Genomic DNA, 25,774 nt, shown 5'->3' with positions numbered 1-25,774 from the left:
CCTAAACATAAAACTTAACCAAGAAATCTGATATTTTCTAAGTACAAAAGGGGCCATAAATCTTGCAAAAAGCAAGATGGAGTTATGTTTCTTGCTATACAGGGTCAGCTTATGATGGTGAACAAGTATTCCAAGTTTCAAAGCAATAGCTTTGATAGTTTAGGAGAAAAGCTGACCTAAACATAAAACTTAACCAGGCAACGCCGACGCAGACGCCGACGCCGACGCCGACGCCGACAACCGCTCAAGTGATGACAATAACTCATCATTTTTTTTCAAAAAATCAGATGAGCTAAAAATGATGTATCTGGCTATGCCATTTCCAGGGAAGATGTCTCTCTGTGATGCCAGATTTTAACGGGTATCTCTAGAAACAGCATTTCTCCAGGAAGAAACTTTTTTAATTATACAATAACAGGTGATTTATTACAAAGTTTTTCTGTCTGTCTCGCTGTTCAAATCAGTGGTAGGCACCTAATCCTATGTACTAATTATAACTTTCATAAACCTTTTTGTTTTGCTGTCAATTTGTCTCAAAGATCAGGATGGGAGTCTCTGTGGTCCAATGATTAACGTCGCTGACTTACAATCACTTGCCCCTCACAAACGTAGATTGAAAACCTTACTGAGGGACTTTGAATTCTTCATGTGAAAAAGCCATCCAGCTGGCTTACAGAAGGTTGGTGGTTCTACCAAGGTGCCCACTTAACTGTGATGAAATAATGCACAGAGGGGCACCTGGAGCCTTCATCCACCATCAAAGCTGGAAAGTCGCCGTATGACCTATACATGTGTGTTAGTGCGATGTAAAACTAAACAAACAAAAAAGTCCTAAAGGTTACGAAAGTGTAAAAAGATTCATCATTAGCAAAATTACAGTTTAAGTTGATTTTTTTTTTTCATTTTAAATCATAGCTAGGTTTTGTTTATTAATACTACAGATTTTTGGTTTGTAATTTTTGTACTGAATATTTCAAAGATATGTGAAAATGTTCATAGCTACTAGCAATAAAATGAACACACTTTCTTCAAAATCTTCATTGTTCATAATTATTCCTCTTTCAAAAACCTTTCGAATGCTATATAATTTAATTCTACCTGATTCTAGCTAATTCTTGCAATAGGGCACAAACAAATATTGAGAAATGAGCCGCGCCATGAGAAAACCAACATAATGGCTTTGCGACCAGCTTGGATCCAGACCAGCCTGCGCATCGGCGCAGTCTGGTCAGGATCCATGCTGTTCGCTAACAGTTTCTCTAATTGCAATAGACTTTGAAAGCGAACAGCATGGATCCTGACCAGACTGCGCGGATGCGCAGGCTGGTCTGGATCCATGCTGGTCGCAAAGCCACTATGTTGGTTTTCCTATGGCGCGGCTCAAATGATAAATTATTTCAATCAAAAGAAAAAAATAAGTATTGGCTCACCAAAAATGACTAGTATGTTTAATTTAGCCAATTCTGGAAAAAAAAAATGTCCAGGATCTGCAGCTTTCGTAAATGTACAATATTGCAATATCTAATGACCCACTTTGCCATTTGGAGAGCCTAAATTTGTTCCTATTAGTTCTAACAATAATGTCCTACCTTATTCTGCCATTTCCAGGACAAATGTCACTTTCTGGTGCGAGATTTTATTGGACATATCCTCAGAATTCTATTGAGGCCGACAGCAGTCTCCCCAGTAAAAATGATTACACAATAACAGATGATCTATTACAGGGCCTCTCTGGTAAGAATGATTACACAAATTCAGGTGATTTATTACAATGCAAGGAGATCTGTTACAGGGCCTCTCCAATGAGAATGATTACTCAATATCGGGTGATCTATTACTGGATCTTTCCAGTAAGAATTATTACACGATATTAGGATATTAGATGGTCTACTGCAGCACCTCTCCAATGAAAATGTTTACACAATAACAAATGATTTGTTTATGGGTCTCTCCAGTAAGAATAATTACACAATACATAACAGGTGACCTATTATAAGTACCCACCAGTTAAGAATGATAACACAATATCAGATAATCTATTACAATGCAAGGTGATCTAATACAGGGCCCTTCTCAATTGTAAGAATAATTACGCAAAATCTGGTTAACTTTTAACCTTTACCCTGCTAATTTTCTAAAATGAACTGGTCCATCATTTGACTTGAGCAGTACCAGCTATGACTGAAAGGGGTGTACACTGTAAATTAACAAAAAGAGTAGTGAACAGTGCAGACATGATGATCAGACTGTGCAGTGGTCACAAAGGCATAATCACTTGTCGCCAGCTGGCTAAAGGTTAAAGGGTCTTTCCAGTAGGATAATGATTTAGCAATATCAGGGCATCTACGATAGCTCCTTTCTTAGACTAGTCAATATGATTAAGCAACACCAGTCGATCTATAAAAGGGCCTCTCTAGTAAGAATGTTTTAGACTACACAAGATGATCTATTATAGGGCTTCTTACTTTCTTACTCTGTAAATCAGTAGCTGGCAAGTAATCAGCGAGTGCTTTAATTGCTTTCAGACAAGTTTGTTTTAATTGTTAACTTGTCTCGTGAAGATTTATAACTTGCAAAATACCACTTTAGATTAGAAATTGGTTTCCTAATTTAAGGTACAAAAAATATGGTGTCTAAACCTAGCCAGCTTGCATCTGCATTTAACTGATTTGAAGCAAAATTTTAAACTGACAAATGGCATGGTTGCATTCTGGTCTCTCACCTAGAACTATATGTACTGTACTTTAAGATATCTAACAGAAAGTGATAAAATGGTATCCACCTACTCTCAAGCTTTTCGCAAAACAATTATCATGATTTCCACGGTAAACAATCTATATTACACCAAAATTATAACCAGAAAAAGAGCATTTTGCAGTTAATTTCTATAATTATCATTATAACATATAATCTATCTGAATCAAATGAACAGATGCGTATAAATCTATCTGAATTAATCTGCTGTCTCACTTTACCTGTGGCAATAGATTTCCCAGATGATTTCTTAAACAATCTTGATCAGATGTATAAATCTATCTGAATTACATGAACAGACTCTATTTGAACTAGAAGATGCTTTTGCAAAAAAGCGCATGCCTCCCCCAATGCAAAGTGGTATAGGCAAGAAGTCAATAGGAGTCAGGAGCGAAAGTCAAAGAGACACTGATGGTTGGCTGCAATAGGGATCATCTACTTTGCATGTCCAGTGATCCTGCTAAGTTTCAACACTCTTGGCCTAGTGGTTCTCAAGTCACTGTTAAGGCTCCTGTGACCTTGACCTTTGATCAAGTGACCCCAAAATAAATAGGGGTCATCTACTCTGTATGTCCAATCATCCTATTAAGTTTCAACATTCTAGGTAAAGTGGTTCACAAGTTATTTTCCAGAAATGAATTCACATGACCAGGTCCCTGTGACCTTGACCTTTAATAGACTGACCCAAAAATCAATAGCGGTCATCTACTCTGCATGTTCAATTATCCTATGAAGTTTCAAGATTCTGGATCAAGAGGTTCTCAAGTCATTGATCGGAAATGGTTATCAATGTTCAGGCCCCTGTGACCTTGACCTTTAACGGAGTGACCCCAAAATCGATAGGGGTCATGTACTCTGCATGAGCAATCATCCTATGAAGTTTCAACATTCTGGGTTGAGTGGTTCTCAAGTTACTGACCGGAAACTGTTTTCCATGTTCAGGCTCCTGTGACCTTGACCTTTAATAGAGTGACCCCAAAATTAATTGGGGTCATTTACTCTGTATGTCCAAACATCCTATGAAGTTTTAACATTCTGGGCCAAGTGGTACTCAAGTTATTGATCAGAAGTGGTTTTCCATGTTCAGGCCCCTGTGACCTTGACCTTTAACAGAGTGACCCCAAAAACAATAGGGGTCATCTACTCTACATGACCAATCATCCTATGAAGTTTCAACATTCTGGGTCAAGTGGTACTCAAGTTATTGATTGGAAATGGTTTTCAATGTTCAGACCCCTGTGACCTTGACCTTTAACGGAGTGACCCCAAAAACAATAGGGGTCATCTACTCTTCATGACCAATCATCCTATTAAGTTTCAACATTCTGGGTCAAGTGGTTCTCTAGTTATTGATCCGAAATCATTTTCAATGTTCAGGCCCCTGTGACCTTGAACTTTGACGGAGTGACCCCAAAATCAATAGGGGTCATCTACTCTTTATGACCAATCATCGTGTGAAGTTTCAACATTCTGGTTCAAGTGGTTCTCTAGTTATTGATCGGAAATGGTTTTCAATGTTCAGGCCCCTGTGACCTTGACCTTTGACAGAGTGACCCCAAAAACAATAGGGGTCGTCTACTCCAGCAGCCCTACAACCCTATAAAGTTTGAAGGTTCTAGGTCAAATGGTTCTCCAGTTATTGCTCGGAAATGAAGTGTGACGTACGGACGGACAGATGGACGGACAGGGCAAAAACAATATGTCTCCTGGGGGAGACATAATTAATCGTACTGTCTAACGTGAGCCGTGCCATGAGAAAATCAACATAGTGGGTTTGCGACCAGCATGGATCCAAACCAGCCTGTGCATTCGCGCAGTCTGCTCAGGATCCATGCTGTTCGCTTTCAAAGCCTTTTGCAATTTGAGAAACCGTTAGCGAACAGCATGGATCCTGACCAGGCTGCGTGGATGCGCAGGCTGGACAGGATCCATGCTGGTCGCAAAGCCAATATGTTGGTTTTCTCATGGCATGGCTCACTTAATAATTGTTGGAACAGATTTCACAGATGATTTAATAATCTTAATCATATGACTTTGTATAAATCTATCTGAATTTAAAGGACAGTTCATATAATAACTTCGAACCGGCACCGTAACTGACTAAATGCTGTTTTTTTTTTCATTTCAGAATCACGATTTCACTTATACCCTGACTTTTAATACAAATCTCTGGATGATAATGTGTACAAGCATAGCAAATATGAAATAGTCTTAATATGTGTAATAATGATATGTCACTGTTTAGATGTTTATAATACAAACATTCTTGTGTCAATAGCGGAAAATGAAATGGGTACATGTGATGCATAAGAGAGACAAATTTGGAGAAAACCATTATCTTCTTTAGAAACTGCAAGATGATCCTGGACAATTTTTTACCACTGTTTTGCAATAAACTTATTTGAGGAAAAACATGACAAGTTCTTATTTTTATGGTATTTGGTAATCAAACCAGGATTTCAATTTGTGCATGTTTTTGATTTGATTTCATTTTACTTTCCGATTCAATTTTGGTGCATTAATTTTGTAAAATGGCCCACTGATCACATGATATTCTCTGTTTTTTTGCCGTTCCGCTTCACTTCCAGTAATGTGTATTTGTGAATAGCCTTTATTCATTTATTATTTGACTTAATTTGCTGAAAAAGACTTTAATCAAGATCAAATATATAAATTAATCTGAATTGTAATCTATTATCTGCCTTAATATTCTGGTAAATAGACAGTCATTTGACACTCAGGAAAACGATCTTCTATTAGGTAGATCAATACCAATAAAACTTGCCAAGGACTTGATAGATCATGATGCAACTGTATAATTAGGAGGCAGGGAGAAATGCTTTTTGTTCTGGAAGTGATTTATTAACTTTCAAAATCAATTACAGAGATGAGAAAAGTAGTTCTTGTCTCTTTTTTCAATTTCTGGAAATCATCCAAAAGTCTTCTTGGTTTTTGGAAAACATCCAGTTTCTTTTGATTTTCTGAAGACATTCAAACTACACTTTCCATGACAAGGCAAATAACTAATTTATGCAAAACCATAAATAAGAATATTTCTGCTCCACAAAAATTTGAGCAACACTGAAACTAGATTTTTTTGTGTATGAAATTTATATTTTCATTTCAAGGCTAAAGATATAAATCTTGAGTTTGAGGACTTAGGTCCTGAACATTCAGAATCTTAACCTTTACCCTGCTAAATTTCTAAAATGGACTGGTCCATCATTCAATTTAAGCAACACCATTTTTTATTCAAAAGGGTGTTCACTGAAATTTTTTTTTTTTTTTTTTTTTTTTTGGGTTGGGCTTAACGTCTCACCGACACAATTATAGGTCATATGGCGACTTTCCAGGTTTGATGGTGAAGGAAGACCCCAGGTGCCTCTCCGTGCATTATTTCATCATGAAAGGGCACCTGGGTAGAACCACCAACCTTCCGTAAGCCAGCTGGATGGCTTCCTCACATGAAGAATTAAACGCCCTGAGTGAGGCTCGAACCTACATTGATGAGGGGCAAGTGATTTGAAGTCAGCGACCTTAACCACTCGGCCACGGAGGACCCTGACTGAATAGCGAACAGTACAAACCATGATCAGACTGCACAGATGTTCAGGCTGATCTTGGTCTGCACTGGCCACAAATGCAGAATTACTTGCCGCCAGCAGGCTAAAGGTTAAGATTACATTCTGAAACTAGTCCACAACCATTCTTAAATAACCTTTGGAGTCTGATATCTCATTCAGAACCTCTGAACAGTTTCATACCATAAAATCTGATATTTTCACAAGACTAAATATTCCCTTGATTTAAAATCGGTATTGGTTTGCACAGTAAAATACTACCTTGTGAGACAAATATGCCCATTTAGAACAATAATACCATGTGTATATCCGCTTTTACTAATACAGACGGTTAACAAATATAACAGAAATAAGTCCAGTGTGAAAATCATTGATTTTACATTCTAATATGCTTGTCTCTGTTAAAACACGTTACACTAACGTTAACGTGCGGTGACGTCAAAGTTTTTGTTGCGACCAAGAAAGAGTGCTACTATATTTTATCTACTGTTTTAGATTAAAGGCATATTAGATTTGAAATAATTTATAGATAAATCGTGTTTTAACACTATTTATACACTCGGGCGGTAATACGTCGTACAAATAATTTCACTCAGGCTGCGCCCTTGTGGAATTATCACGCCCGACGTATAACCGCCCATCATGCATAAATAGTGTTAAAGCACTCTTTTGCTATTAATTATTTCTTAAATATAATTTATGTACTTACTTAGCTCTGAGAGCAAGTTGTCTATCGTTCGGGCAGACCCAGCGATCCATACCACTATCTGTAGATATTTCCCCCATATGGTGCCCACAGTATCATATAGTGTTCTTTACTTGTTCTACGCTCTTGTAATGCCTGTCACTTCACTGAAAAATTAAAACATATTTGTATGACTTTTGTCACCTAAATGAAAAAATGCAACATATATTATCATATCTCTGATGAATGGGGGAGGTTAATAGCCCAATGCACTTTGTTGACATAGTGATGTAAAAGATGTCGAGTTTATGAATAGAAAAGATGACATGGCGAGTTAACTTTATGAACAGAAAAGATGACATGTCCAGTTTGTGAACAGAATTTAATGACTTGTCAATGTTTTTAACAGAAAAAAATGAACGTGTTGCATTGAACAAAAGAAAAAATGTACAAAATAAACATTGTCAACTTTATGAATGAAAACCTGAAGACTTTGTCTAGTCGCTAATTCCTTTATAAAACCAAAGTGGTGGTTTAACAGTACTGAACGATCCTTGTTGAAGATTTTTAAGTGCATGTTTTTGTTTGTATAGTGGATTAACTGCATTAAAATGAATGATAGAATTAAATATATCAGCATGCAAAACAAATTGCTAATTTGCAAATTGCAAATTTCTTGAATGATTATATAACCATGCTAACTAGTACACAAAATTCCATAAGGTTTTTTATTTATATTAGAAACAGATATAAATCTTTTAAGTCAAATAGATGTTATGAATAATTACATGATTAGAACTTCACTACTTTCAATATTATACAAGAAAATATAAAGTTAGAGAAATAAAGGGAGGTAATTAAAAAAAACAATGCATTTAATGATACTTTCTATACAGCAGCCACATTATAAACAAAGGAAATGATTATGAGCCATTAAAGAATTATATTGATAAGCATGTTCCATTCAATCTTTTTTTAAAAACTCTATTAAATATAACTTATTGTTCCTTTTGAAAAAAATAGTCATGTACTTACACGAAACTGTAATTTCTCAGTCCACCAATTACTTGAAATAAATTTTCTGATCTCCAAGTAAGCCTTTCTTGAGGTCTTATGAAAATCACAGTAAAACTTTATGTACTTACGCTGAAGTCTTGATCACACAGTCCTTAAATAATTTTTCCTCGGCAGATCGCTAACCAGAAATTTTCACCATCATCAATACGATACAATTTGTGAAATAAACACTGTTGTATAAGAGCAGTGTCTCTCCTATCACATTAAATCGCAGACATAGCAATACTGCCAATGTAATAGATGTCAGCTGGGAAATACAGTCGCTCCCTCAACTTTATTTTCAGTCCACTCTTTCTAATACCATGGAACTGCGGTTTTAAATTTTTCCAATCTCGATATATCACTCATAGCACGTGCCCTGAAAATAGAACATAAAAACAATTTGATATCTGATCAATTCCACTGACAGGGAAAAAAACCAACAAGCAGCTTTTTCTCACAAAAGAACTTAAAAAAAGTGTTTTTCCCTTCCCGATAACTCAGGTTATCTGAGATCAGTTTACTTAAGGGTAGTGTAATTAATAACAGATATTTTGTGTAGTTCAATAGAAACTGTCAAATTCCTTGGGTTTATTATCTTCACATAAACTATTAATTTTTCCCTTAAACATTTAAGTAATCTTGTCTATTTCTATGTTAACCCTTAGCCTGCAAAATTTCTAAAATGGACTGGTCAATGTTTCAATTTTGGCAGTATCATTTATTGTTTTAAGGGATGTTCACTGAAAATTTACTGACTGAATACGGACAAGTGCAGATCTGCACCAAGATCAGCCTGCATGGTTGTACAGGCTGATCTTGGTTTGCACTGATCCCAAAGTCAGAATCACTTGCTGCCAGCAGGCTAAAAGGTAAGTTAATGATCTGAGGAAGCTAGAGCTATCACTGGAGCATTTAATGACTCCAATGTGGATGACAATATTAGACAATAGTTTATGTGAGAGTCAAATGTATTTAGCAATTATAACAAAGATAGAGTATCAAAAACATGATCTAAGTATAAATAGAACATGATTCATGGAATATTTCTGCAAAAGTGTATCAAAAAATTATATTATCTTAGTATAAAAGGAACATAACTCATGAACAAATTGTCTGCAAAAGTACCATAATGTACCGTGTGTCTTATATATGTTGTGACTAAAATAATGTGTAACAACTACATTAAGTTAGAATCAAATCGATTTTGTAATAGCCGAGATTAAAAGAGCAACAGTGCATCACAACTTTATCCTGAAATTTTATGTAAAGAGGGGGCAAAATTTATAAACTACTTATTGGTGCCAGAGTTATGAACATTGTGTCAATTACATAGAACAACCATTATAAGTCTGAATCAAATCTATTAGGTAACAACAGAGATATTATGAAAAAGCATCAAAATTAAAATGAAGTAACGTTCTAAGTAAAAAGGGCATATTATAAATATAAAATATTTGTGCCAGATTTAGGCAATTTTAAGTTTGAATCAAATACAATTTAAGTAATAACAAGAGCTCGTTGAACATGAAATGCCCCCCTTGATGCATTCAGTAATTGCACAAGGAACAGAATTGTTTGGTCATTGTATACCAAAGTTCTACTGTTCTGGGTAAATGTGACCTTACCATTCCATTTGACCTATTGACCTTAAAGATGTCATCTACTCTTCATGATCAACCTTCCTATTAAGTTTCATGATCCTAGGCCCAAGCATTCTTGAGTTATCATCCAGAAACCATGTAACTTTTCTGGGTCACTGTGACCTTTAGGGGTGACTATTGAGGCCTATTTTGACTATTGTAATAAATTAAATATTGATATTGGCCTGAAAAACTATTGCGATATACTATTCTATTGCAGGTTACTATTGCAATAGTTATTGGCCACCATGTTTTATACAGTAAATTTCTACCAACTGGCATTATTACACAGTGTAAGACACGGCACTGTTTATAATTGCTGTTAATACACATTGAGATGTTTGTATAACTGAAATGGACAGAAATAAATCTAACATTAAATATTCTTAACATTTTTTCTATTTCTTGCCTTCCTTGGATTTGAAACAATAAGTAAAACAATAAACCTATGCAAGGTATATTCAAACGAATCGGCCATTTTGTTGCGAATGTCAACGAGTTTAATAACACAGCATCAAAACAGACGAAAATTTACGGATCGGACTAAGGTGTTCCAGCACTAAATGAAGGGCCCTACCGAACAGTTTGCTATATCATACAAGTAGCCTACTTTCTCCATGTCCATAGTACTTTTTCTCATTTCAGATTAACAGGTTATTTAAATATATTTGATCAAGTTTCTAAGAAACTAAATTTATTACTTATCTCCCAGACTTCTCAGTCTATTATGGTAGATTAATTCCGTGAGGGTAATTATTGTAATAGAGACGTAAACATTTTCCGAGGGGCAAATGAAAGCTGGCTCTGTTTCTTGATTTAAAAATTATCAATTATTTCTGTATTTACTAAAATTTCAAAACTTATATCGAAACTATCGATTGTTGAAGGAACTATCGGCGATTGTTATTGGATCATGACTTTTCTATCGATGCATACTATCGGGACTCTCAGTATCGCAATGCATCGATATTTCAATGTATCGTTACACCCCTAGTGACATTGAAATTAGACCTACTGACCTCAACATCAATAAGGGTCATCTGCTGATCATGATTACCTCCCTATCAAGTTTCATTATCCTAGGCCCAAGCATTCTCAAGTTATAGTCCGGAAACCATATAACTGTTCTGGGTCACTGTGACCTTGACCTTTGACCTACTGACCTCAAAATCAATAGGGATCATCTGCTGGTCATGATCAGTTTTCATGAATCTTGGCCCAAGCATTCTTGAGTTATCATTCAGAAACTGTTTAACTGTTCAGGGTCACTGTGACCTTAACCTCTGACCTAAAAATCAATAGGGGTCATCTGCTGGACATGACCTGAATCTCCCTGACAGTGTCAACTTTCATGATCCTAGGCCAAAGCATTTGTGAGTTATCATATGGAAACCATTTAACTGTTCAGTGTCACTGTGACCTTGACCTTTGACCTATTGATCTCAAAATCAATAAGGGTTATCTGCTGGTCATGACCAACCTTCCTGTGAATTTTCATGACCCTAGGCTTAAGCGTTCTTGAGTAATATCATCCGGAAACCATTTAACTGTTCTAGGTCACTGTGACCTTGACCTTTGACCTAAATTGACCTAATTATTTTAAAAACTCCTGCGCAGTTATGTCCTTTGTGCATCACACTCAATGGTTGCTTAGGTATAATGAAATAAATAACACATGACACCTATATCTGCTCCGGTGTTAATACATTTTTCAAGTTGACAATATCAATAACACCCTCACTACCATGTGTTATTTATATATTTAATTAAGTACATGTATGTATGCAATAAATAGATTATTTCCTCTGCAAAGAAATATTGTACTCCGAAAGTAATATGCATGCAGACCTCAAAACAAATCTTTATCATAATTATGAACCTGAAATTCTTTCTAATTTGAAGTATTCAATATTTCTTGACATTTAATTAAATAAAAAAAAAAAAGACTGCCTTCCTGACAAATATTCAAAATTACTGCATCATAAACTAAATAACAATTTTCTACAATTCTCTAAAGGGTTCTAAAATGAGATGAAATTTTCTGTAAAAAGCAATAGAATTCGTGCAAGAGAAGTTCTAAATCTTGTAAGCTGTGCACAGGGGTATTATGTCACATAATGCATTTAAAGCTTAGGTGTACTTGTTTGTAGTTTCCATAAAAAAAAACATGTTTTTTAACTCAGATATATACTTAAAACATTGTCATGACGTCACTCCTTTGTTCTCGCTGTACTGTATTTTTAATATTGGACTGCTTTCAATGGGACTTAGTACAGTATTTTCCACGTGGAGTCCAATATCATTTTAATATTGGACTGTGTATTTAATATTGGACTGCACGAGGAAAACGATTTATATACAGAATTAATGTTTTCGTGTAGTCCAATATTTATCAATACATGTAGTGAAATTCCATATAGAAATATTATAATCAAATGAAAGCAGTCCAATATAATAACACAGTACTGATAATAAAAAGGAAAATTAATATCAAAACTAAGTTTTATGTATAGATCTAGATGCATAATATATATGGACAAAATCGCAAAAAGTTAAAAATAGCATTATACATATTTTGCATGCATCGACGTAGTCTTACTCCCTAAACAACAACTTCCTAGAGCAACAACTTCCTCAATATTGTTCACGTTTCCAGTTTCAAAAATTGTGCAAGAATATATTGCTCTCTGTTTAAAAAGCAGTTTTATTACACCAATCATGATAATTCTTTGAGGCCGTACTGTCAATGGCCTTTATGATTTTGTGAAGTTTACATGAAATGTCATAATACTTTTCAAGTAATGCTCCGGACAAGCCTTATTTTGTATAATAAAGTGAGATAATTCAAAAGCTAGGTAACATAGAGTTATGGTCCTGTAACACTCCTCTTTGACTAAATGGCCTCTATGACTATGTAAAATTTTAATAAAATGCCGTTAATACTTTTCAAGTTATACTACGGAACGGGCGGACGGATGGAAGGACGGACAAAGTGTCAACTATATTCTCGCCTTTCGGGAAGCATAAAAATAATAGTAATAATCATTTACGATTTACGAAAATTAAGTGAAGCATTACATCCTCGTATACATAGCTCATTTTTGTTATGTCACAATCCATTTTTTTCCGAATTTATCCATACATCTGTACATAGAAAAAACTAAACAAATGCTTATACGTTTATGAATGTTCATGTAAACCCCTGAAAATGATTTGAGCCGCGTCGTGAGAAAACCACACAGTGCGTTTGCCAGGCTGGTTACATTGTCCGATCGGGCTTTCGACATAAAAACTAATATTTCTTGAAAAATAGTAAAGATATTTCTTTCAAACTTGCTCTATTTATTAAGCATTTCATATGATACAAAGTGAAACAAACATAACTTTGTTGCCTTCAGTTTTGGTAGAATTATTTCCCCTTTTCAATAGGATGGTTTTCGCATGGTGCAGCTCATATTTTTGTTGTGGGTATTGATCGTTACAGTTTATGTTTATTTGAGTATTACATTCGTATTGAAAAAAAACTGTAAAAAAAAAAAAAAACAGGATGTTCATAAACCTTTCAAAATATAAACGTTTATAGCACCCTACGAAGAACAAATTGCCTTCATTTCTTGTGTTTGAAGCCAGTATGAAGCATTTGTTCACATTTGTTCAGTCTGTGAGACTGCCTATTGGAAAAGAAAAACAACTGCAATTAAGGGACACATGTACTTACATGAACCTTAGTTTTGCCGAAATATCTTTTAATTTTGTACTCGTATATTCTATTTCTGCTATTTTTTTATGAAATACTGAGATTTTAGTGAAAATAAATCTAATAAATTCAAAGTGAACTAGAAAATGCTTTTGTAAAAATGCGCATGTCTCCCCCAATGCAAAGTCCTATAGGCAAGAAGTCAATAGGGGTCAGGAGCAAAAGTCAAAGAGACACTGATGGTTGGCTGCAATAGGGATCAACTACTTGGCATGTCCAATCATCCCGCTAAATTTCAACACTCTTGGCCTAGTGGTTCTCAAGTCACTGTTCAGGCTTCTGTGACCTTGACCTTTGATCAAGTGACCTCAAAATAAATAGGGGTCATCTACTCTGCAAGTCCAATCATCCTATTAAGTTTCAACATTGTAGGTCAAGTGGTTCTCAAGTTATTTCCAAAAAATGATTTTACATGAACAGGCCACTGTGGCCTTGACCTTTAATAGACTGACCCTAAAATCAACAGGGGTCATCTACTCTGCATGTTCAATCATCCTATGAAGTTTCAACATTCTGGGTCAAGTGGTTCTCAAGTTATTGATCGGAACTAGTTATCAATGTTCAGGCCCCTGTGACCTTGACCTTTAACAGAGTGACCCCAAAAACAATAGGGGTCATCTACTCTGCATGTTCAATCATCCTATGAAGTTTCATCATTCTGGGTCGAGAGGTTCTCAAGTTATTGATCGGAACTGGTTATCAATGTTCAGGCCCCTGTGACCTTGACCTTTAACAGAGTGACCCCAAAATCATTAGGGGTCATTTACTCTGCATGAACAATCATCATATGAAGTTTCAACATTCTGGGTCGAGAGGTTCTCAAGTTATTGATCGGAAATGGTTTTCCATGTTCAGGCCCCTGTGGCCTTGACCTTTAACAGAGTGACCCTAAAATCATTAGGGGTCATCTACTCTGAATGACCAATCATCCTATGAAATTTCATCATTCTGGGTCAAGTGGTTCTCAAGTTACTGACCGGAAATGGTTTTCAATGTTCAGGCCCCTGTGACCTTGACCTTTCACAGAGTGACCCCAAAATCGTTAGGGGTCATCTACTCTGCATGACCAATCATCCTATTAAGTTTCAACATTCTGGGTCAAGTGGTTCTCAAGTTACTGACCGGAAATGGTTTTCAATGTTCAGGCCCCTGTGACCTTGACCTTTAATGGAGTGACCCCAAAATCAATAGGGGTCATCTACTCTGCATGTGCAATCATCCTATGAAGTTTCAATATTTTGGGTCAAGTGGTTCTCAAGTTATTGATCGGAAATGGTTTTCCATGTTCAGGCCCCTGTGACCTTGACCTTTGACAGAGTGACCCCAAAATCAATAGGGGTCATCTACTCTGCATGACCAATCATCCTATGAAGTTTCAACACTCTGGGTCATGTGGTTCTCAAGTTACTGACCAGAAATGGTTTTCAATGTTCGGGCCCCTGTGACCTTGACCTTTAATTGAGTGACCCCAAAATTGATAGGGGTCATCTACTTTGCATGTACAATCATCCTATGAAGTTTCAACATTCTGGGTCAAGTGGTTCTCTAGTTATTGATCGGAAATGGTTTTCAATGTTCGGGCCCCTGTGTCCTTGACCTTTGACGGAGTGACCCCAAAAACAATAGGGGTCGTCTACTCCAGCAGCCCTACAACCCTATGAAGTTTATAGGTTCTAGGTCAAATGGTTCTCCAGTTATTGCTCGGAAATGAAGTGTGACGTACGGACGGACGGACGGACAGGGCAAAAACAATATGTCTCCTGGGGGAGACATAATGATATCAAATATATTTTTCAGTACTCCAGTTGGGACCACATTAAACATCCATTGTGATAATAACTTAAATAAGAGTAGCTTCGAGTGCATAGATAAAATTCATACTGAAAGCAAGTTTTCCTTAGTTTTCAGCTTCCGCCTGGCTGTTATGTTCCGTGTATTAACCGGTTTAAAGGAACGAAAATAATATCACAAGTTTAGAATGGTTTTGACTTACCAGCAGCTGTATCCACTGGCACCAGAACAGAAATATAATGCCTCTGTACATGTTATACCCTACCCCTAGGTATTCTATAAGAACCATGGTCATGAACGGGAAAATATACTAACCCGTTTCAATTGCGCATTTCATACCTAAAACACGCAGTTCGGTAAATGTGTACTATGGATATCAAACAAGTGATAATTTATCTTCCATTGTGTACCGGTCACAAATTTTCAATACATCTTATCTTAGAAAAACAATGCGTAGTTTATAGTTATTTCAACGTTACACAAAAAACTTGCTTGAACTTCCCTGGTGGAGTTCCGTTCTAGATTACAAAACTATTCTGATTGGCTGTTGTGAAAATGTATGTCAATCGTCATTTTACTACACGTGTTCGCTAAAATGTGAAAATGCTGCATAAATGTGCAAAATGAATAAAATAAACAGAACAGATGCAGACCAATGTACGATTTCAAATTAAAGATCATATACAAGATGAATTTCATTCATCATTTCGAGTTTTAGTGTAAAATTGGTAAAATTTAAATTCTATTTTTGTTTGTTTACATTTCGCCAAACATGTGCACACTGCCGTGACCTCTAGACCGGAGGTTCGTTAGGGAAGGTCAAGCAAGTTTTTTCTGTAACGTTGACGAAAGCATAAAATATGTTGATAATCTCAGCAATATGAAATATAGAGACAATGTGACTGGTGCATGACGGAAGATAAATTATCGCTTGTTCAATATGCTAGGTACCCATTCACCGAACTGCGCGTTTAAGATGAGAAATATACGATTGAAACGGGTTAGTATATTTTCCTGTTCATGACCATGGTTCTTATAGAATACCTAGGGGTAGGGTATAACATGTACAGAGGCATTTTCCTTCTGTTCTGGTGCCAGTGGCTGTATCCGATAATATATTAAAATTGTCTGTTTTGTATAAGTCCTCTTGCACTAAATTTGAAGATTTTCGGGCAAATTCATGTACAACCCAACAAAAACTGTCATTCAACTAATAAATCACAACAGTATATTGCCAGGCGTGTAAACAAACAACCCATTTTCTCATTTAGTGCACATGCAGCAATCATTTTCTCCAGCTGTCCGATTCCAACTACGCTTTCAGTGAAACATTATCCTAATTCGCCATACCCTTGTAAATTTTAATTTGACAAAGTAAGTTTCCTTGCTCACACTTAAATAAAAAGAACATAATCACTCTACCCTTGCCATGAATTAAAATAAATCCATTTTTTGTTTGTTTCTAAAATGTCACAAAATTTCTTTCCTCCCACCGCCACTTGTGATAATACTACTGCTTATTCTGTACATGTGTAAACACAATTAATAGCATCACGAGAATCCCGGGCTAAAGAAAGTCCAATATTACAAAGGCGAGAAACCCGAGAAAAACGCAAAAATGCATTATGAGAAAAACGTGCGTAAAATAGTCATGAGGTTCTACTGAGTATTTCATAATCATATAGCAACTGTTATTAAATGCGGTAAAGTGAATAAAAACCGAAATAATTTAAGAAAATTTAACGTCAATCGTTTATACGTATTTTTTTTATTGTTTATGCCATAAAAACAATGTTTTAAGTAAGATATAAGCCTCAAACGATCCAAAATGTAAAATACTGGACGGTCCTCAGCGCTAACGCGCTTCGGACAGCCCAGTATTTTACATATTGGATCGTTTTCGTCTTATATCCTATACGTACATAATGTCTGCATTTTACTATGTTTCCCATATTTTAAATAAATGAGCCACACCATGAGAAAACCAACATAATGCATTTGCGACCAGCATAGATCCAGACCAGCCTGCGCATCCTCGTAGTCTGGTCAGGATCCATGCTGTTCGCTAATGGTTTCTCTAATTCAATTGCAATAGGCTTTGAAAGCGAACAGCATGGATTCTGACCAGAATGCCCAGATGAGCTAGGTTGGTCTGCAAATGCACTATGTTGGTTGTCATTTGCCTGAAGGATTTTTTAAGCATGGAAGTCAAGTTTACTTTGTGATATACAGTTCCAACAGGGATAATTCGAATGCCATCATTCACTCAAACTGAGACATCATCAGGTCCTGGCAAAATCCGTGGTGTATACTTAACAAATAATCAAGGCCTTCGAGTGGTTTATCGTCTGTTTTACCACGGTTCAGAGTTCAGATTCGTAGGAATTGAACCACGAGGGCTTTAGCCCGAGTGGTTAAATACTGAAGCATCTGAACGATGAACCGTGGTAAATTAGATGATAAATCACAAGAAGGCCTTGATTGGTTTCATTCTGACATGCTCATTGATACATTTTAATAAATATTATGCTGGGCTTCATTTACGCGAGGAGTAATGTAGCTGACGTCATGCGGCAATTTGACGTCATAATGCTCTCGCGCGTCAACCTTTGTTTATCGCAGAATATTATACAGAGCTTGATTCTCTTCTTTGTTTAACTGGAAATCAAATCGAGCCATGTTAGAATGTATAATTTTTGATGGCTCAACCTGCTAACTCGAACAAATTTTGCTGGTCCCCTCGCGGTTTGAGAGAACAAAGTTCAGCTGTAAGTAATTTGTTGCATAAATGCCATGAATATACAGGCCACGCAATGACAACTTCATGCTGCATTCATAACAAAGTTATCGGTTGGCATGATTTCATAAACATACACAGACAAGCACACACACACTGACAGTGTTAACATTAATTGTTTAAAGATAATACCTGATCTTACCATGCTAAATTTCTTTAAATTGAACTTATCCATCTTTCAATTTGGACAGTACCATTAACTGTTAAAAGGGATATCGATGCTTACCAAAAAGATACTGACTGAATGGCAAACAGTGCAGATCATGATCAGACTGCTTCATGGTTCAAACAGACCTTCCTAAAAAAAATTCAAGTAGTTTTCAAGGAGTTTTCAAGTACCCGTCTCTAGATTTGCCATGGTAATAAGGCTTTTGCTATGGAATTCCAAGGAGTTCCGTGGCAATTAGCATGGAAATCCATGGAATATTGAAATTTTCCATGGACATTGAATGGAACAGTAAGTTTGCCATGGATTTCCATGGATTACAGCTGAAATATTGATCTATTTCCATGGAAACAGGAGCTTTTGCCATGGAAAGTTGGACTTAGTAAAATTTTGGGATGGAAAATAGCATAGAAAATAACTTAGAAAATTTTTGTGATGGAAATTGATGGGAACTGTGGACTTAGAAGTTTTGGGAGGTATTTCTTGTGAACATAGAATATTTTAATGGATTAGTATGTTTTATGACCAATAACTACAACTAACTTAATTAGATAGGTAAAACAATTAATGGAATTACAGTAAAATCTGTCTTGAGAAGCCAGCCAAGGCAGTAGGAAAAAGTGGCTGCTTATGCCAGATGGCTGCTTCATGCAGGTAATTTATAGCATTTATGACCATTTTGGGAAATGAGACACTGGCTGCCTAAGACGGGTTTGCTGCTTAATAGAGGTGACTGCTAAAGCAGGTTTTACTGTAAAACATTTATTGTAATGCAACTTGTCATATAAACTCACCTTGCAGATAGATTCATTTTGAACTAATCTTTAAAAAATTATTGAAATATCATGACTTTTTCTCCTAGAATAACACCAAAAAGAACAGCACTAACAGTAGTTACATATATGATATTACAATTCTTTACACCAAAATTCATTAAAAGTTACCTGGCCAAGGGATTCTTAATTTGATTAATCAAGTAATAAATTATTTGGTTCTTTTAATCTTCTGTAGTGTACCTGTTGCTTGTCTCACAACAGGAGATTATCCCAGACTGCATGATAAGATCTTGTCTGCTTTATATTTAGAAACTCATAACAAGAGATCAACCAATGAAAATAAAGTCTGTGAACTACTTCTGGGGGCTGTAAATGTACCCAAAAAGTAATCCTGAACTTTTTTCTGTTTAATATCAGGGTAAACTTCAAAAATAATGAGTATGTAAATGGAATAAAATCAACCTGTGGTACAAAAATATTTTTAACATCCTAGATGTATCCTCCAATAGCTGACTGTAAATGACACATTTGCCCAAGAATATCAAAATTTCAAATCTACACAGGAAGTTCTTTGTTTGAGAGCAGGATGGAGTGGAGTTATTTTACTGTGTTTACATGCAGCTTGGAAGTTAACAATAACTAAAAGAATACACCAGGTGAGTTCATAAAATGTAGTCATGATTTTCCAACAGCAATGTAGAGTACCTATAGCAATGTAACAAAACTACTAAATGGATTCAAACTGGAAGCAGGCAGCTTAGCTTTCATTGTGTTATGCAACAAATGATTTGCTTCATATATATTTTTGTTCATTTATTTAACAGCTTTTGTTTTGCAAAGTTCTATTAAGCAGCTGCAATTTATAGTTTATCATGCTTTTAATTTACTAAAAGGAAAATTGGACACTTTTTAAATGAAATTATTCAATGGGTTCAATAAAATTTAAGCCAGTAGAGTTATCTCCACAGGTGGCACTGCTGTATTACAGGGTAAACAATGCTACTAGTCAGCTGACCACTGTTTACTAAGTAAATTCAGAGAATTATAATATGTGTTTTTAACCTGTTATTAAACTGGTTTATTAGTGTTGCACACATTTATGTTAAGGTAATGAAAATTATGTTTTTAGTAGAAAGAAATGTTTATGGATTATTTACTTGTTATTAATCGATGATTTTGCACTTTATTGAAAGTGTTTAACATTTTTTCGAAAATTTAGCAATAATACACATATTAAGCAGCTATTTGTTATTTAGGTACTATTACTTTTTCTTTTGAATTCTGATATATTCAACTTCCTAGTTGTTTTCAATATTAATATGATTTTTAAATTTAAAAAAAAAAAGGGAGAATCTCTCAGTGAAGTTGATGTCTGGTCCCTTGGCTCCAACATTAAATTATTAAGGAGCCTACTTATGAAAATCTATGTCTAACATTTAATATAAACTGGAATGTACAAGTAAATGAAAATTGGTTATAATGTACAGATGTATGTGTTCATTTAAGAGGAGTCTTACAGAATACTAGTACATAATTATATACTTATGATGTTCAGGGAGATTATTTTAGAAAAAGATATTTTTGTTAATGTAATATCAAACTTTCCATGAAATTAAATAAAATAAAAAGTCAACATTATACACTTAAATTGTATGTAATACAAAATTTGTATGTTTTAAATGTGTGCCAAAATTCAAAAACAAATTTTTTATATAATCTTATCCAAGGGTAAAGTTAGAAATTTTGTTAAATGTGCAGGTATTTATGCTGATTAACCGTTAGCCTGCTAAATTTCTAAAATGGACTGTTCCATCATTCAGTTTGGGCAATACCATTTATTATTCGAAGGGGTGTTCACTGAAAATTTACTAACTGAATAGCGAACAGTGCAGACCATGATCAGCCTGCACGGATGTGCACGTTGATCTTGGTCTGCACTGGTCGCAAAGGCAAAATCAATTGCCGCCAGCAGGCTAAGGGTTAATATGTAACCCTCAATTTGCCACATCTGGAAAAAGCTGATGATAAGATATTTTTGGCCCCATTATTCATCATGATGTATAGTTTTAATTTCAGGTCATTGACATACCTAATAAATAATAAACCAACATATTTTTATGGACATCTAGGTTTTAAACTATATCTGTTTTTCAGGAGTATATAAACAGCATACATGAATGAATGAATGGAGATAATTCAGTTTAGTGACCCAATGTATTGTGTTCAAAGGAGACTCCATCCAACAATTCAAAGACATGTAAGTAATTACTATAGTACTATAAATACATGTACACACTACCATTGTTCTATGTTTGATTGAAAGTGGGCAACTGACAATTTTCCCTGAACAGGACTGAATGGATCAACTTTATAATTTCCAGCAGAACCCATGACAGGTTTTATAATTATCTCCCTTATATCAAGTCCAGACCAATATTTTATATAATGATTAAAAAAGTATCAAATTAAGTTATCACTTGGCAGTCAACACACATTGGTGTTAGTGCAGGTAACTGGTAGAATTTCAATTAGGTCACCATTTATACAATAATAGTAATGCATAAGTTGAACCTATTGATCACTACCCCAAAACATTGAATATCTGTCTGCATGCCTTTTTTTATGGAACCTTATTCTATCTACATTTGAAATCAAATTGAAAAATACATTTTCTTGAAAATATAATATGTAATGTTATTACTTGCTTAAATCTGCAGTATTGCCTGTATGATAAAGAAGCACTTCTTTGAATACCATTTAATTTTGAAATTATGAAGTAAGGACAAAACTAATGAAGAAACTGCTTTTATGGTTTAATTGGTTTATTATTTCAACAGGTTAATGCAGTGAGGCAACTGATGGCAAATGATGGCTTTGTGGCAGTTAATGAAAACTACATGGTATTTTAAACTGATGGTGGCCAACAGTGACAGAAAATTTCTCAACCAATAGTTACATTCAGTTGAAAATGATGGCATATCTTATACCGACTATACTGCATTATGACAAACAGTGGAAAACATTGATATACTACAATGACAGTGGAACTGAATAGAAACTGGTGACATTTTAGCTCCATATTGTTTGTACTATTTTCTGTCACCTAGTGAAGAAATGTCAAAATTCATAAGCAGTTTTGTTATACTACTGACTATTATGAAATTATAAATTAAGATGTGACATGCATATTGGTTTCTGATTTTTTTCAGTCCAGTTTTGTCACCAACAAGTTTCCATGGTATTTCCACGGATTTCCACAGTTATTTGCCATGGCATGCCGTCCGAATACTCCACGGATTGCCATAGAATTTTCCTGGTTTCCATGGTCACCTTTGGTGTACCACGGAAAGCCGTGGATTTCCATGGAACTCTGTGGCATTCCATTGAAATCCATGGATTTTTTTCTTCGTATTTTTGTTTCATTAAAAAATGATATAAATTGGTAGTCCGAATACTCCATGGAATATTTTCCATGGATTTCCATAGAATTCCATGGCAAAGCTAGAGACGGGTAGTTTTCCTCCATTTTCAAGGACTAAAATGGGAGCAATGTCACTGTTGCTGAGACATGAAATATCCAATTTAGGACAAAATTAAACAATGTAACACAAGATTTACCTTCAATGCATCGCGGATAAATTACACAGTGTGAAAATTACTTGAAAGAGCATAAAACCCGTAAAGTACAGTACCGTACCGTACTATCGCCGACTCCGTGGCAGGCCCTTATTGCGGTAACGGCTTTTTTTTTTCCGTCGTTTTTTAGTTTATTTTGGTCCGTTTATAATGTTTGTCCGTTTTCACTTCGCACACGACGAATTTAAGGACTATTTGTCATCTTTAGTACGTTTTTTCCTAAATTCAAGTAGTTTTCAAGTAGTTTCTGACTGTTGCAAAATTCAAGTAGTTTTCAAGGTGTAGGCGTCAAATTCAAGGACTTTTCATGGCCTGTGCGAACCATGTGCTTGGTTGGGCAGGCTGTTCTTGGTCTGCACTGGTCGCAAAGGCAGAATCACTTGCCGCCAGCAGGATAAGGGTTAATTAGTTTCATAATATTTGTGATTTTTTTATATTTCTTTCATCAAAATACTATTAAACTCATATGAAATTAATTTTGTCTGAAAGAAAAATTTAATAAGCCACTCAATCTTTTAACGAACGTAACGACAATCTTAGAATTTAGTGTAGACAGTTATAAGTGCAGAGAGTACTTTCCCTTTTAAATTACCAAAATGGTGAAAATCGTAAACATGGGTATCTACGGTATTTCAAGTATACAGAATTTGACAAGTTGCACTACCCAGATAAAACATTTTTAATGAGTTACTGGTACAAACCTTAAAGTCCACCTGAATTTGCACAATTTGTAACAATCCTTCAAGAATATTATATGTCACATTAGAAGATACTGATAAGCCACCATTTATGATGCACACAGTACAACAACTCAGTTTTTTGAGAAATACAATTAAATCCATCCCCACCCCTCCAAATATCCAAAAATGTAGGTTCAACATTTTAAAAGGAGACCATTCATATCACACTCTAAGTCTAGATAAATGATAAAATTCCGAAGTTACTCTTCTAAATTATGTTTTTTTAATATCTCAGCATCAGAAACATTATACTCTCAGAAAAACTCAACAAAAGTTGACTCGGATTTCAACCCAGTACAATACACCAGACAAAAATCCATTATTCTATGAATTAGTTTTGTACTTTTTCATACTTTTTATCGATTACTTTAATGGACCATACTGTATCACTGTCATTCAGCCAATTCTATAAAGAAAGTAAATATCAATTATCTCTAGCAGCTACTTTCTATACTCCATGCTGTAGAGCTAGACTCCACATTAAAGAGCTTAAGAGCTAGACTCCACACTGAACTTCAGAGTTCTCTGGTCAAACTATGGTCAAAGTGTTTCACGACATTGTATTGTTTTGTACGCAATGACGCATTCTGTCTGTCACATAAACAGCTATATTATATGGTTACACAGTCATGATCCTTTCCCCATGAAAGGTGGTCAAGCGCGTCTGAGCACCTTTTTTTTCCGCACATTTTGCAACTTTGATAAAATATATACATTCTGTCTGAGAAATATTAAAACTTACTCAGTTTAGAGTAGGGACTGTTTCACATGGATTAAAAGAAATATAATAGAACTGAATAGTGTATTGACTTTTAATTCAATTTGCTATTACCTCCCTTTAGAGAGAATGATCCTTTCAATAAAATTTTGTTCCGCTGTTCTATTCTGGTAGCAATTACAGCAGCAATATCATTTTCATTTACAGATATTGTATAAAGTTAATTTGGGAAGTTGGCTGAATGGCTGTTTAAGGAGAGAGACTGCTTAATGCAAGTGGCCACTTGGACAGATTCAGCTGTAGAGCAAACCTGTCTATAAAGACCAAACATACTTCATACCAGCTTTAAAATGGTCCTTAGGTGGTCTTTAATTCAAAGGTAAAAATACACTGCTAACATCTGAACCAGAAATGACACTTGCAGTCTTGAGAGCTAGGCAGGTTTAGCTAACAGGTGGTGTACTGCTTTATATGCAAGGTAATGTGTAACTTTTGACAGATTCACTCTAATTTTCAAATGATGGTGTGGCAGATGTTGCCCTATAACAATGATTCCAAGTGCAGCTGGGACATAAAAACTTCTCCCATCAGTTCTGTTGGTGGGGGTGGGGGTCTATAATCAAGCTTTCAATGGACCACAATAGCATAACGATCTTCCCAGCATTGCTGAGTGTTTTTATAGACAATAGTATTATTTAAAGTAATTAAGTCATATTCTTTCAGAAACTTGCAATCTAAGTTATTCTTTCAGAAATGAACTAGAGGACTATGATGTCCCTACATCGCTCACCAGAGTTGAATCTGGCCAACTGACCAAATTTTTGATCCCACATGACCCAGTTTCAAACTTTACCTAGAGATCATAGATATATATGGTCAAAACTGTGGCCTTTAGAGTGTTAACAAGTTTTTCTTTTGATTTGAATGGGTGCCCTAGTTTTTAACCCCACATGACCCAGATTCGAACTCGAGTGTTAACAAGATTTTCCTTGGATCTTGCCAACTGACCTAGTTTTTGAACCAATATGATCTAGTTTTAAACTTGACCTAGAGATCATCAAGACAAACATTCTGACCAAGTTTCAAAAAGATTGGGTCACAACTGCGGCCTCTAGAGTTTTCACAAGCTTTTCCTCTGATCTTGCCTACTGACATAGTTTTTTTATCCCTTAAATCTTCTAACTTTGATTTTAAAAGTACAGTTGAACGTGTACAACTATATAAAATTATATGAACAAAGTTCTGAATTCTGACACGTCAGACACTAACTGAAATAAAAGACGCAAATCGGACAGTATGTGTAGCCAGACAAGTGTGAAATCACAGCCTCTCTACAGACATCTCCCCATACAACTTCCAGATTAAAACTATTACTTAACTGTTATGATACATCAACCCATTCATGCTGATTTCCCAAAGCCGTACGCAGCACAAAATTGATTTTTATGTAACAATATACTGAATATTATCAATATCAAGAATTATTAATATCGGCCGCGGGATGGGATGATATCATAATTATCAACTGTTTAATGACGCACATCATAAACAAGAACACTGCAAACACAACAACTTTTAATAGACGAACAAAATGTAAAATCTCTTCTAACCTTTAGCCTGCTGGGAGCGAGTAATTCTGCCTTTGCAACTAGTGCAGACAGACCAAGATCAGCC

The 25,774-nt window shown here is 35.4% G+C and overlaps 1 protein-coding gene and 1 long non-coding RNA gene across 6 annotated transcripts in view; one reads left to right on the top strand and one right to left on the bottom strand.

Annotated features, from left to right (window-relative positions):
* Positions 1-25,774, bottom strand: part of LOC123535480 (rabphilin-3A-like) — a 122,630-nt gene that overhangs the window by 69,995 nt on the left and 26,861 nt on the right. For 4 of the 5 annotated variants that reach the window (XM_053519729.1, XM_053519728.1, XM_053519732.1 and 1 more), the window contains exons 3-4: positions 8,166-8,455; positions 7,045-7,187 (exon numbers count right to left, since the gene is read on the bottom strand). In XM_053519729.1, the coding sequence (XP_053375704.1) occupies positions 7,045-7,121 (77 nt within the window). In that variant the 5' untranslated portion in view covers positions 7,122-7,187; positions 8,166-8,455. Of the gene's footprint in view, positions 1-7,044; positions 7,188-8,165; positions 8,456-23,343; positions 23,491-25,774 lie in introns of those variants that run through there. The other variant, XM_053519730.1, reaches the window with a different exon arrangement.
* On the top strand, positions 19,404-22,192 carry LOC123545394 (uncharacterized). Its single transcript, XR_006685336.2, has 3 exons — positions 19,404-19,662; positions 21,161-21,263; positions 21,844-22,192. It is a non-coding gene; the product is annotated as an uncharacterized LOC123545394 (long non-coding RNA).

This window comes from Mercenaria mercenaria, chromosome 12 (assembly GCF_021730395.1).
Source record: "Mercenaria mercenaria strain notata chromosome 12, MADL_Memer_1, whole genome shotgun sequence".
Lineage (NCBI taxonomy): Eukaryota > Metazoa > Mollusca > Bivalvia > Venerida > Veneridae > Mercenaria > Mercenaria mercenaria.
This window is presented reverse-complemented; position numbering and strand designations above follow the sequence as displayed.